The sequence below is a fragment of the Callorhinus ursinus genome, unplaced genomic scaffold (genome assembly GCF_003265705.2).
Source record: "Callorhinus ursinus isolate GAN/ISIS: 27379988/994484 unplaced genomic scaffold, GSC_fseal_2.0 scaffold11, whole genome shotgun sequence".
NCBI lineage: Eukaryota > Metazoa > Chordata > Mammalia > Carnivora > Otariidae > Callorhinus > Callorhinus ursinus.
This window is the reverse complement of record NW_027397073.1, coordinates 49442491-49456126: the sequence shown is the minus strand read 5'-3', so window position 1 is coordinate 49456126 and position 13636 is coordinate 49442491. Positions and strand designations below refer to the sequence as shown.

General features: G+C 34.9%; 1 protein-coding gene across 4 annotated transcripts in view; it reads right to left on the bottom strand.

The window, feature by feature from the left end:
- The window catches only part of ROCK1 (Rho associated coiled-coil containing protein kinase 1), a 146229-nt gene that overhangs the window by 108632 nt on the left and 23961 nt on the right, over nt 1-13636 (bottom strand). For all 4 annotated transcript variants that reach the window (XM_025886886.2, XM_025886888.2, XM_025886887.2 and 1 more), the window contains exon 2: nt 3723-3804. In XM_025886886.2, the coding sequence (XP_025742671.1) occupies nt 3723-3804 (82 nt within the window). The remainder of the gene's footprint in view (nt 1-3722; nt 3805-13636) is intronic.

Below are 13636 nucleotides of genomic sequence, written 5' to 3'. Positions count from 1 at the left end.
CTCTGTATGAAGTATTACATAAATACAATTTGAGTTGAAGGGGAATGTTATGTCATATAAACAGAATCATACAGTATGACCCTTTTGTGCCTGGCTTTTTCCACTTACCCCAATGCTTCTGAGATTTATTGATGCTGTTGCACATATCACTTAATTTACTCCTTTTTACTGTTAAATATTCCATTATATGGATGTACCACAATTTGTTTATCCACTACTAACTGATGGGCATTTAAGCAGCTTCCAGTTCACAGCAATTTTGAACAAAGCCACTTAAACATTCTCAGAGAGGTCTTTGTGTGGACACATGCTTTTGTTTCTCTTGAATAAATACCCAGAAGTGGGATTCCTGGTTCACAAAGTAAAGCTTGTATAACTTTATAAGAAAAACACCAAACGGTTTTCCAGAGTGCCTTACCATTTTACAAACCACCCAGCAATGTGCCAGAGTTCAGTTGCTCCACATTTTCACATATACTTGACATTGTCAGTTTTTAAAATTTTAGTTATCTTAAGAGATGTGTAATAGTATCTCATTGTGGCCATAATTTGAAAGCATCCAATGACTAAACATGCTGCATATTGGCCAACTTGTGTATCTTCTTTGGAGAAATGTCTATTTAAATCACTTGTTAACTTTTAAATTGGGTTATCTTTTTATTGTTGACTTGTAAGACTTACTTACATATTCTATATACCAATCCTTTATCAGGTATATGATATGCTAACATTTTCTCCCATTCTGTGGGTTATCTTTTCACTCTCTTGACAGTGTCCTTTGAAGCACAAAAGTTTTTAGTTTTTATGTCCATTTTATTTATTTTTCTTTTGTTGCTTGTACTTAGGTATTGTATCTAAGAAACTAATTCAAGAGCAAAAAGACTTATGCCAACATTTTCTTCTAAGAGTTTTATAGTTTGGTTCTTACACTCTGAACTAATTTTGTATATGGTGTAAGGTAGGAATCCAACTTCATTCTTTTACATATAGATATCCAGTTGTCCGAGCACCATTTATTGAAAAGATTATTCTTTCCCCTTTCACATGTTTTGCAACTATTTTCTCCTAGTCTATGGTTCCTATTTTCATTTTCCTAGCAGTATCTTCTGAAGAGAAAAAGTTTGAAATTTTGATGAAACCTAATCTATTTTCTTTTAAAAGTGGTGTTATTTGTGTCCCATCTAAGAGAGTCTTGCCTAACCGGTCACAAATATTTTCTGTGTTTTCTTCTAGAAGTGCTATTTTAGCTCTTAAGTCTAGTCTATGAAAAATTTTGAGTTGCTTTTTGTATATGGTGTGAAGTAAGGTTCAAATTCTGAATTACCTTGTCACCTTTGCTGAAAATAAGTTGACTGCGTATGTATGGGTCTGTTTCCAGATTCTCTATTTTGTTCCATTTATTTATGTTTATTCTTTCATTAATATTATACTATCTTGATCTTGAAAATCCTATAGTGTTAATTCTCCAGCTTTGCTCTTACTTTCCAAAATTGCTTTGGCTATTCCAGCTCCTTCACATTTTCATATGAATTTTAGAATTGCCAGTCACTTTACACACACAAAAAAAAACTGCTTAGGTTCTGAGAATATACAGATTCTATTTATAAGTTAATACGAGGACTCTTAACATTTTATTATTGAATTGTCCCATCCATGAACATTGAATATCTACTTTTTTTTTTTAGGTCTTCTGTAATTTCTCAGTAATATTATGTGGTTTTCAGTATACAAGTCTTATACATATTTTGTCAAATTTATCCCTAAATTTGTCATGTTTTTGCTTCTATTGTAAATGTTTAGGTGCTATATTTGTTACATCAACTTCAAATTGGTTGTCGCTAATATATAGAAATACAATTGCTTTCTGCATATTAATCTTCTAATTTGCAGTCTTGTTGAACCTAACTAGTTCTTACAGCTTTTTGGGTAGAATCTTGAGATTTTTGTATATACAAAAGCATGCTGTTTGAATAAAAAAATTTTTTACTTCTTCCTTTTTAAATCTACATGATTTTTCTTTATTTTACCTTACTGCACTGTCTAGAACTTCCAGGACAATGTTGAATGAAAGTGGTAATAAGAGAAGACAGGCCTGCCTTTTCCTGATCTTAAGGGGAAAGCATTTAGTCATACACAATTAAATACAATCCGTAGGTTTTTTATAGATTCTCTTTATCACTGTAAGGAAGTTTCCTTCAATTCCTAGTTTGCAGAGATGTATTTTTTAATCAAAAATGGATACTGAATTTTATCAAATGCGTTTTCTTATCTCCTGAGATGGTATTATGGATTTTCTTTTTTAATATGTTAATGTGGTAAATTACACTAATTGATTTTTGAACCCTGAACTAACTTTACAATGCAATCTTGGTATAAACCCTCCTTCATCACAATTTTTACATAATGCTAGATATAATTTGCTAAAATTTTGTTATGTTACTCTCTGTACTTTTCTCCAATTTAAAAACTAGACTACACTTAACATGTTTATCAGTTAAAAGTTTACTTTAGCCTTTATACTTTCATTTTATTTTACTTATTTCTATTGTGGCTATTGATATTTCTATTTTAAAATGTAATATAAAGGCATACTTATATTATGAAAGCAGTAATGTTGCATAGTAAAATGAGTAATAAATTAAGAAAGCATGTGTTCCAATCCTTGCTCACTACTTTACAAAATCACACAGCCCCTCCTCTGTACCAATGAGCATTTATTCTTTGCCTCTCATCAAATAAGAAATGGTCAAGATTCTCCACCTTTTTAGTTCTTTTGCTCTATTTTTAAGTAGGTTGGTAAACAAATGTAAGCAGTGATAAAATTTTCCTGTAATTTCGGTAAGATGTGAGAAATTAAGAAAATTTATAATTAAAAAGTTCCCATTTCAGGTTCTGGCACCAATTCCAAAATAAAATTTGGTTGAATAAATATTTTTATAAAAAACAGTAAAATTCTGAGGCAAGATTTCAAAGTGTAAAAATGATAAATACAACAGAGAAAAAGATCATACTAGAAAAATAAACTTTTCTAACAAGACATATGCAACCAAAATTGAATAACACAAAACCAACCCAACTCAAATGTTATCACTATGTACAGTTTAGAAACAGAAATAAAGAAATGGAGTGGGAAAGATTTCATGATCTAAATTTTATTATCTTTTTTTAAGATTAAAAGTTTGAAACTATCTTAATAAATTCTTTAATCAAATTTTAAGTGATAAAATCTAAATATCAAAATCTAAAAAGGTTTTTAGAAAAGAAAGTCTGTAAAGCCTAAATATAAGCCAGATTTCATGGAGAAAATTCTCCTTATCTAAATGGTAGGAGGGCTTTTCATGTGCAATCTGTTCTTACCTGCAGGTATTAAAATATAATAGCTAGTAATTTACAAAAGAGAAATAGAGGATAAATATAACACTATTGAAATTCAATGTGCATGTATGTATATTATTATTTTAACATACTTATTTTAGCCATTACTTTTCATTCCCTTTTCTGCAAAATATTTTATAAAATATCCTCCTACTAGGCACTCAATAAACAAATTAATATTATTTCTTTCCTATTTCCTCAATTTCCTGCTCATTTTATGTAGGAATTTTAGATGAAATAACCAAAGAGTAGACAGAAGAAGGAAAAAAAAAAGATGGGCTTGAATTATCTAAGTCAAGATTTTGTTATATACAGTCTGTCATTAACCTCCACAAAAAATTACTTACATCTGCTTAAAAAGTTGTCAATATTTTTGTTTTTTCTTAAGGCAGGAAAATCCAAATCATATACCAAAGCATCCAATCCATCCTAAACAAATAAACAAACACACAGTTAGTTTTTGGGATCATACTATGAACACTTTTCTTTTTTATGAGTAAAGAATAAAACATATGTTTTAACATTTAATCTGCCCTCTCTCGTATATCTTGCATTCATTTAACACCTTCTACAAGGTTACATGGGTGCTACAAAAAGATAAAATTTGTTTTTATTTATTTTATATATAGATTTTTCACCTTCTAAATCGCGCAGTCTGAAAAGCAGCAGAATCACCACAAATTGGCTACACATGACTTCAACGCATTCCCTTTCCCTTCCATGACCTTTCATTCCTGACTACTACATTTATCCTTATTTCACACTCATCAAAAACGAATGGCCTGTATTTGTGACTATCAGTATTTTACAAGGTAGTAGCTAAATGTCAGTGCCTAAAATATGATGTGTAGTATAAAATAAATTCTGCATTTAGATACATTTTAATTATGAAAACACATTGGGTTCTCATAAGGGTTTTCTTTTCTTTGAAGCACTTTATAGGACAACCATTAGTAAAGGACAAACATGGGCTTTTACTTTTAAGTGGATTTTTAAATATTTCTAAGCAAGTACAGGACAATGTGAAGGTGTACCAATCAGTGTTGAAGTAGGAATGCATCTATTCCATTTACATCTTGTGGCAGGAACAGTTTATGTCTTATGGCAGGAGAGGAGGAACATTCAGATAAACCCAAGTAATCTTCATTTTATTTAGCTGGGGAAATTCAGCGAAGCCCAAGAATAAAAACAGAAGCAGCAGAGGAAGACACACCTTCTGCAGACCCCCTACAGTCATGTTCACCAAAGGTTGGAGGAAAAATTAAAGCCAGAGGATAAGTGAGATCACTCAGCTATTTTAGAATACAAGTACTTAAAATATTTCCCTAGGAAACCAGAAAGCAGAGTCAAACTTAAACACACTTTAAAATACATCATTGCAGGCACCTGCCTTTGGCTCAGGTCATGATCCCAGGGTCCTGGGACTGAGTCCCACATCGGGCTCCCTGCTCAGCGGGGAGTTAGCTTCTTCCTCTCTCCCTCTGCCCCTCCTCCCTGCTTGTTCTCTCTCTCTCTCAAATAAATAAATAAAATCTTAAAATATATATATATCATTGCATGAGTTGGAAACTGAACATGGAAAAATAGATAATACTAATGCTGTTGATTGCTTGAAGAGACCAACCCACCCAATAACTGGCTTTTCAAAATTCACAGTTTGTGCAGATCTGAAGAAAAAGCTCCTCCACTAATGCAAATTTATCTATCTTTAAGATATATTTCCTAGAATCTTCTAAGCAATTTGAATATTTCTGGTAATTCTTTTTACAGAAAAAAAGATGAGAACCTTTTTATGAAAACATGGATTTTAGGAAGACCAACTGATGCTTGGTCTATTCTAAACTGGAAAACCAAACCAAGGGCAGCTGGGTGGCTCAGTCAGTTAAGCGACTGCCTTCAGCTCAGGTAATGCCAGGATGGAGTCCCACATCGGGTTCCCTGCTCAATGGGGAGTCTGCTTCTCCCTCTTACCCTCTCCCCTCTCGTGCTCTCTCTCCCTCTCACTCTCTAATAAATAAATAAATAAATAAATAAATAAATAAATAAATAAATCTTCAAAAAAAGGGGGGGGAAACCAAACCAATAAATATGTGAACTATTTTCTAGGAAAAGATAAATTAAATATGATTTTTTAAAAAAAAGATCTTTAAGTTCTTTAAGGCATAAACCAGTTAATATCTCATTTTTTCCTACAACACCTTTCCCACAACTTATTCAGAATGACCAACAAGTAGGCATAAAACGTACATCAAGCTCAACATTTTTTTGCTCAACAGCAATGGCATTACATTATTCAAGAAATATTTTTCTTAAAAGTTTCAGTGCATCGGGTCACTCCCCAAAATTAGACTACAGAGTAGTCCAAGTACTAGGGACGACACAAGAAAATTTTTAGGCAAAATTTTGGTACCTTAAAAAGTTGTCTGGAAAATAATCTCAATATATATTTTATAATAACTATTATTTTAGGAGTTCCTAGTAAACATCTTCTTCCAAAGACACTTGCAAATTTTAAAAGATTCAGAACTAAATTATTATAGCTTAAATTGGGGCACCTGGGTGGCTCAGGTGGTTAAGCATCTGCCTTCGGCTCAGGTCATGATCCCAGGGTCCTGGGATTGAGCCCCATATGGGGCTCCCTGGTTCGCAGGGAGTTGGCTTCTCCCTCTGCCCTTCCTCCTATTCATTCTCTCAATCTCTCTCAAATAATAAATAAAATCTTTAAAAAATAATAGCTTAACTTGTTTTTAAAAAGAGAAAGATATATGAAATTTTACCCACATGCTCTCTTTGGTAAATAATTGAAAACAACTGCTTCCAACCTTACTCCACATAAGTTTTTCTTTTTATTACTAAATGTTAGGCACAAAAAAACCTCAAAAATTACCTTGTTGAACAACCTTATCAAGTAGCAATCAGAAATATTAACTGACTTGTTCCAATACTGGCTAGCAAGCTGTATCAAAATCAAAATGCTAACTCTTAGTTTAGTAAAGATACAACATGACCATGATAAAAACATGATTGAAAAAAATCCTGAATCTCTTAAAAATGAAGGCAGGAATTGAGAATAAATATGTCTATTTAAACTCAAGCTGTACTGTTCAAAAATTATTAGAAAACCCAAGTCATTCTTCTAATTATAACTAGAAAGGACACTGGCTAGGACTCAAACCTGTTTTCTTTATTATACCACTACTCCCTCTTCTGCATGACCTATAAAAACTAACAGTTTCCCTTGTCTTAGAGTTATTTTTTATTTCAATATTCAAGCTAGATTTCAAATGCCTTGAGTAAGGTAAGCCCCAGAACTGATCATCACATTTTACTCATAACTAGATAAAACTGTTGGCTCTCCGAATTCAACAATTATTTCCCCTTTCCACCTTCCTAATTTAACTGTGAATTTTGTTCAAGCCACCCAACTTCCTCTATGAGCTTTCAAGGAGTGGGAAGACTTTCCTCAGCTTCAGGAGGTTGGTTCTAAATAGTCTAATCTAAACCCAACATCACGGCCCATAGTCTTGCCAATGTTCACTTTAAGTACAGGAACATGGTAATAATCTGTCACATGAGACATGAGGGGAAAACCTACAGAAGGATTCTGGGGGAAAGTTTCTTCTCTCTTAAAAAGTGATACATGTAAGAAATATCTTCCTTTCAAGAGAAATTGTCATGTCTGTATATGACACCTAAAACAACAGCAGCCATTTTGCAGCCTCAAAGAAGATGGTAGATGACAAAGTCAAGCACAATGAGGGCAACAGAGCCAAGGATGGAAGGAACCTGGGTCCCTGATGATTGTTTGTTCAATCAATTAATCTACTCTGGAGCCACTCTACCCATGCCTGAGATAATGAACTGTCTGATTCAATTGCATTGGATTTTCTATTTCTTATAACTTAAAGCATCCTAACTAAAATACATAGCAAGGGCTCAATAAATGTCACTGAATTTAAATAGCATTAACCAATGCATAAGTTATAGGGACTTGCTGCACTGAAAGGGTGAGAGAATTGCCCATTCAATAGTAAGGACAGGGGCAAGATGGGACTGACAAAAGTGTCACTCTTTGGTAAATGTTTGTATAACTGGACAAACTATGAAGATGAATGATTTTTGAGTCATGCTTAATAATAAAATTAATTCCAGATGGGCCAAAAGAATTCAACCATGAGGATATAAAGCAAAAGCATTTTAAAGAGAAAAACATAGTATATTTGCATGCTACTACTGGGAGGACAAGTCAAATAGCCTTCCTGAGGTTTTCTCTTTTGTAAAATGAGGATAATAACTACCTACAACTCACAATGGATTTGTGACAATTAAATGAGTGAATTATGTAAAGTGACCCTTAATGGTCCCACTTCCCCCCTTTCCTTTATTTCTCTGACATTTGAAGTTTTACAAATTAGTCTCACTATTGCTAGAAATGACATAAAGAGAAAAATAGACATTTTAGTCATGCAGTTAAAAAACTCTTAAGAGTAAATCTTAGGTCACTATGGTATAAACCCTTCTCCAACATAGTAATCCCCATCTATGTTTTTTTTTTTTTTTTTCCACACCAGGTATCTGACTTTTGCTTGGCCACAGAATTCGGTAACATTTGTTTCCATTTGTTAATGGAAAACTAGATGTCTCCACTAATTGTATATGGTGACTAGGTGTCTAGATCCATAACTATACACTTTTAATTTTACAGTAGTATGAGATAGTGTATGGCTTTTCAGGATTGTCCATAAGCAAAATTTATATGCCTTTTATCAGAGAAGTAAGAACAAAAAGGTATCTAGTGTAATCTAAAGCATATACAAAACAGAGGCTATGGGGAGTCAAGACACTGTGGTAGAGGAGAGTGACGCAGGCTTCCACTTTCATGCAGTGGATAAGTTACACAAGGAATGTCTATTTCCGACCATAAATTGGGGCAAGGAATTCTGACTTTTATTCAACACTCTAAAGTTCTGTAAATAATGAATAAGACTTCCCCACTTCCTAAAGTCCATATTCTAGTGCCAGAACTCAGGATCTTAACAGAAATTAACATTCCTCCAAGTACAAAAACAATTGACAAGGAGTAACAGTCATAATATTTTGGATATTAACCCCTTATTGGATATATCATTTGCAAATGTCTTCTCCCATTCACTAGCCTGCCTTTTTGTTTTGTTGATGGTTTCCTTTCCTTTTTATTTTGGTGTAGTCCCAACAGTTTATTTTTACTTTATTTCCCCTGCTTGAGGAGACATATCCACAAATATGCTCTAAGGCCAATGTCCCAGAGATTACTGCCTATATTTTCTTTTAGGAGTTTTATAGTTTCATGTCTCACATTTAGGTCTTTAATCCATTTTGAGTTTATTTTTGTGTACAGTGTAAGGAAAAGTCCAGTTTCATTCTTTTGCATGTAGCTGTCCAGTTTCCCCAGCACCGTTTATTGAAGACTGTCTTTTCCCCAATGTATATTCTTGCCTCCTGAGTTGTTGATTAACTGACCATACAGGCATAGCCTTACTTCTGAGCTCTCTATCTGTTCCACTGATCTTTCTATTTTTGTTCCAGTACTCTTACTTTTTCGATTACTACAGTTTTGTAGTATATACCTTGTAATCTGGGATTATAATACCTCCAGCTTTGTTTTTCTTCCTCAAGATTGCTTTGGCAATTTGAGGTCTTAAGTGGTTCCATAGAAATTTTTGGATTGTTTGTACTAGTTCTGAAAAAAAAAATTGCTATTGGTATTTTGAAAGGGATTGCACTGAATCAATAGATTGCTTTGGGTAGTGTGAACACTTTAACAATACTCATTCTTCCAATCCATGAACACGGTGTATCTTTCCATTTGTTTGATGGAAAGGATGGTTTGATAACAGACAATATACCATTTAAAGAAAATGTCTGGGTATATTTTGATCTCTTCACCAGGTAAAGAGGGAAGGAATTTCTCAAAATTAAGCACTGATATGAAAATAAAAACAGAATTTCCACAAAAAAAAATTTTTTTAAAGATTTTATTTATTTATTTGAGAGAGAGAATGAGAGAGAGAGAGAGCACATGAGAGGCGGGAGGGTCAGAGGGAGAAGCAGACTCCCTGCTAAGCAGGGAGCCTGATGCAGGACTCAATCTGGGGACTCCAGGATCATGACCTGAGCCGAAGGCAGTCACCTAACCAACTGAGGCACCCAGGCGAATTTCCTCAAAATTTTAACAACTTCTAATCTTAAATATGATTAAAATCTGTTTAACTAGTGTGAATTACTACACACATGCCAATACTCCCTAGGACAACTACAGTGCAAAAAAAAATATGTATTCTAAATACTTAATAAAACATACAATGGCTCTTTCCAATCAGTCTTCAGCTATACCTTTCCAGCCTCATTTTCCCCACATGCAAGTATCTAGTCTTGGGCCACACAGTGTGCGCCAGCTGTTTCCTAAATAGGTCATGCTCATTCTACCCCACTGCCTTTACGCGAGTTCTTTTCTCCAGCTGGAATGTGAACAGTACTTCAAATTGCCTCAAATGTTGCTTACTTTGTGCTCTTTCCCCAACACCCTGAGAAAATGTTAATAATGACCTCCTATGTGCTCCCTATTATAGGAATTGTTGTATGTTATATTGTAATTATTTATAGGTCTCCCTTCTCTTCTATAGGAAAACAGACATAGTAGTAGCAACAGTAATAATAATAAATACTTCCTGTATCTGGGAGTTCATTGGTTAGGGTAGAAAAAGTAGTATTATAGCATCCTCAGTGTTGTAACTAGCTACTACATGAACAGAGAAAGGACAGTTTAACCAAATTGGGCTTCAAGGAGGAGATGAAATTCGAGCTGATCCTTAAAAATAAATAAGGAAGAATAAGAGAGAGGTAGGCAAGGCAATCTAGGAGAGAGGAAAGGCAAGGAGAATTCAGAAAATGAGAATAGGATGCTTTGGTCCTAGAAGGGTGAGAAGAAAGAAATGAAGGAGACAAAGCTGTGAAGATGCATTACAGAATGTGCATTAAAGGTATAACATACCAGGCTAAGAATCTGAGTATCTTCTGATATCTATTTGGAACCACAGGAATTTTGGGGGGAAAGACAGTTAAGTGACATGACTGGTTTTTATTTTACTAAAGCCTGGCAAGGATAAAGATGATAAATTTGAAAAGGAAGAGACAGGTATAGAAGTAAGAATTAGGAGGACACTACGGTAACAAAAGCACAAGAAGATGAAAGTCTGAACTAAATTGGAGCAACAAGGGGGAGCCTGGGTGGCTCAGTGGGTTAAACCATCTGCCCTCAGCTCAGGTCATGATCACGGGGTTCTGGGATCTAGCCCCGCTCTGGGCTCCCAGCTCAGGGGGGAGCCTGCTTCTCTCTCTCCCACTGCCCCTCACCCCGCTCATGTTCTCACTCTCTAATACATAAAATCTTTAAAAAAAAATTTTTTTTAAGTCATACAAAAATAAATTGGAGCAACAAGAATGTAGCATTAGAAACAAAAGTACCTGGTGAGTGACCAAAAGAGAAACAGGAAGGGTTAAGAATGATTATGTGATTAGAAAATTACTTATATCTTCTATTTTAGGTGAGTAGTGACTTCATTAACCAAGGCAGATTTTTTTTTTTTGGAAAAAATTTTTTGGAAAGATAAATATTCTAGATATAAAATTTGAGGTTCCTATTGAATACCATTTTATGACTAATGAGATGGGAGTTGAAAATGAGTATGAGTTCAACAGAGTAATTGGGCTGTGATACAAATCTGGATGTCATGAGAACACACTTAAATCCATGAAAACAGATGCAATTACCCAGTGAGTATAAACAAAGGGAGAATGGGAAAAGAGTAAAGAATATCACCCTGGGAAACATTAACATCAGAGAGGTAAATGGAACAAAAATGGCTAACAAGCAGTCAGAGAGGTGAAAGGAATTTAATAGCATCATGAAAGCTGAGATAACTCTGTAACTTAAAAGCAGAGTAAAATGCCACAGAGATGTCAAATAAATGAAAAAAGCAAAAGAAGCCAAATAATTTGTAATTAAATATGGTTTAAGATGGTTAGATGGTTGCTCAGCAATGTGAATATACTTAATTCCACTGAAGTGTACACTCAAAAATAATTTAAATGCTAAGTTTCATGTTATATATTTTACTACAATTGTTTTAAAAAGTCACTACTGAACATCAACAAAATGGTGGATTAGTAAGCTCCAAGCTCTCATTCCCCACTGATACAAAATAGAACAAAAAAATCCCAGAAGCTCTCTGAACCAACTTTGCAGCAACTTAAACAATCAAAGGTTTAGAGCAGTCAAGCAAATCTCCAATTAAGTAAAAGCCATCTTCAAATGGTAGAAAGTTTTAAGACACTTTTACTCACTCTTATCCCACTTCCTCCAAATGGGGGCAAGCTTAGTCTTGAGCAGGCAGCAGATTGGTTCCCACTTCCCCCATCTTGAATCAGAGGAAGCGGAGTAAAGCCATATTGGTAACTTACCGTATGTATCTGTTATAAACTGTCTGGGGAATGCCTGAAAGACTAAGGCAAGGACCTCATCTGTTTTGCATAACTTGGAACACAGGCAAAAAAAAAAGCAGTGGGCATTGCTCATAAAAGCTGCAAAACAACTACAATACCCATAGACACCTGAGACAAGAGATTATAGTAGAAATGTACAATAGACCATCTAGCCCCAGAGGGGAAACTGCGATGAAACTATTTGAAAAATTCAAAAGAAAAGGTTACTATCAATCTTAAATAGAATGGCATAAACCAGCTTCCAGTGGGTAGAAAAATTAATGGAAGGGCACCTGGGTGGCTCAGTTGGTTAAGCTTCTGACTACTGATTTTGGCTCACGTCATGATCTTGGGGTTCTGAGACTGGGCATGGAGCCTGCTCAAGATTCTCTCTCCCTTTCCCTCTGCCCCTCTCCACCCCCCACACTCTCCCTAAGTGTGCACACTCTCTCCCTTAAAAAAAAAAAAAAGTTAATGGAAAATGAACAAATAATGGCCAAAAGAAAGGAGGAAGATGCCTGATTAGAACCTAAACTTGATGGAATACTAGTAGGTAGAAGAGATATAGATTTATAGAAGATAAATGATTAAGTGAGGGTCCAAGAAATGTTAGGGAGTACAGAATGAAGAAACAATGAGACATTAACCTTGTAAAAAAGAAAAATATTTCTACGTAAATAGTATCCTCTCAAAATGACATGGAGTCCATATTCTAATCTAGAACACTTAATAGTCTCATGATCTTAGCAAGTTATTAGCCCCTCACAGCCTCAAAGCTCTCATCTGTAAAATAAAGATAACTACAGTGACTACTACACAGGGCTGTTATAAGAACCTGATATATCTAGGGGCGCCTGGGTGGCTCAGTTGGTTTAAGCAACTGCCTTCGGCTCAGGTCATGATCCTGGAGTCCCGGGATCGAGTCCCGCATCGGGCTCCCTGCTCAGCAGGGAGTCTGTTTCTCCCTCTGACCCTCCCCCCTCTCGTGCTCTCTGTCTCTCATTCTCTCTCTCTCAAATAAATAAATAAATAAAATCTTTAAAAAAAAAAAAAAAAGAACCTGATATATCTAGTAAGTCACAGAAAAATACTCATGGAGACTTTCCTCCCTATCACTTTACAGGTGTATAGGTATGGATGAACAGAAGCTAGACTTTCTCATGGTACGAATAAATGAAAAAGTCCATATGATTTGATCTTTCTTTGGGAAAGTGTTGTTTTTCAAAGTACTTTTTCAAATGACTGGGTTTTTTTTCCCTTTGGGGAAAAATAAATAGATGTCATATGTTCTTTACTTAGCAGCAGTATAACAATATTAAAAAAAAAACAGCTAATGTTATCTTCTTAAAGTTCCTATAAAAATTTTCATAAGATCAGATTTTTTTTTTCTTTAAGTAGGCTCCATGCCCAGCATGGAGCCCAAAACAGGGCTTGAGCTCACAACCCTGAGATCAAGACCTGAGCTGAGATCAAGAGTTGGACACTTAACCAACTGAACCACCCAGGCACTCCATCCAGATTTGGGATAAAAGAGGGAACCTGGGTAGCTCAGTCAGTTAAGCGGCCAACTCTTGGTTCCGACTCGGGTCATGATCTCAGGGCCCTGGGATCAAGCCCCATATTGGGCTCCTAAAATAACTATTATATTAAACGTAAATACTCTGAAGCAACAATTCAAGTTAAAAGATTATCAGAGCTGATAAACATGACCAATCTACAGAAATGAAACTTACTTCAAATG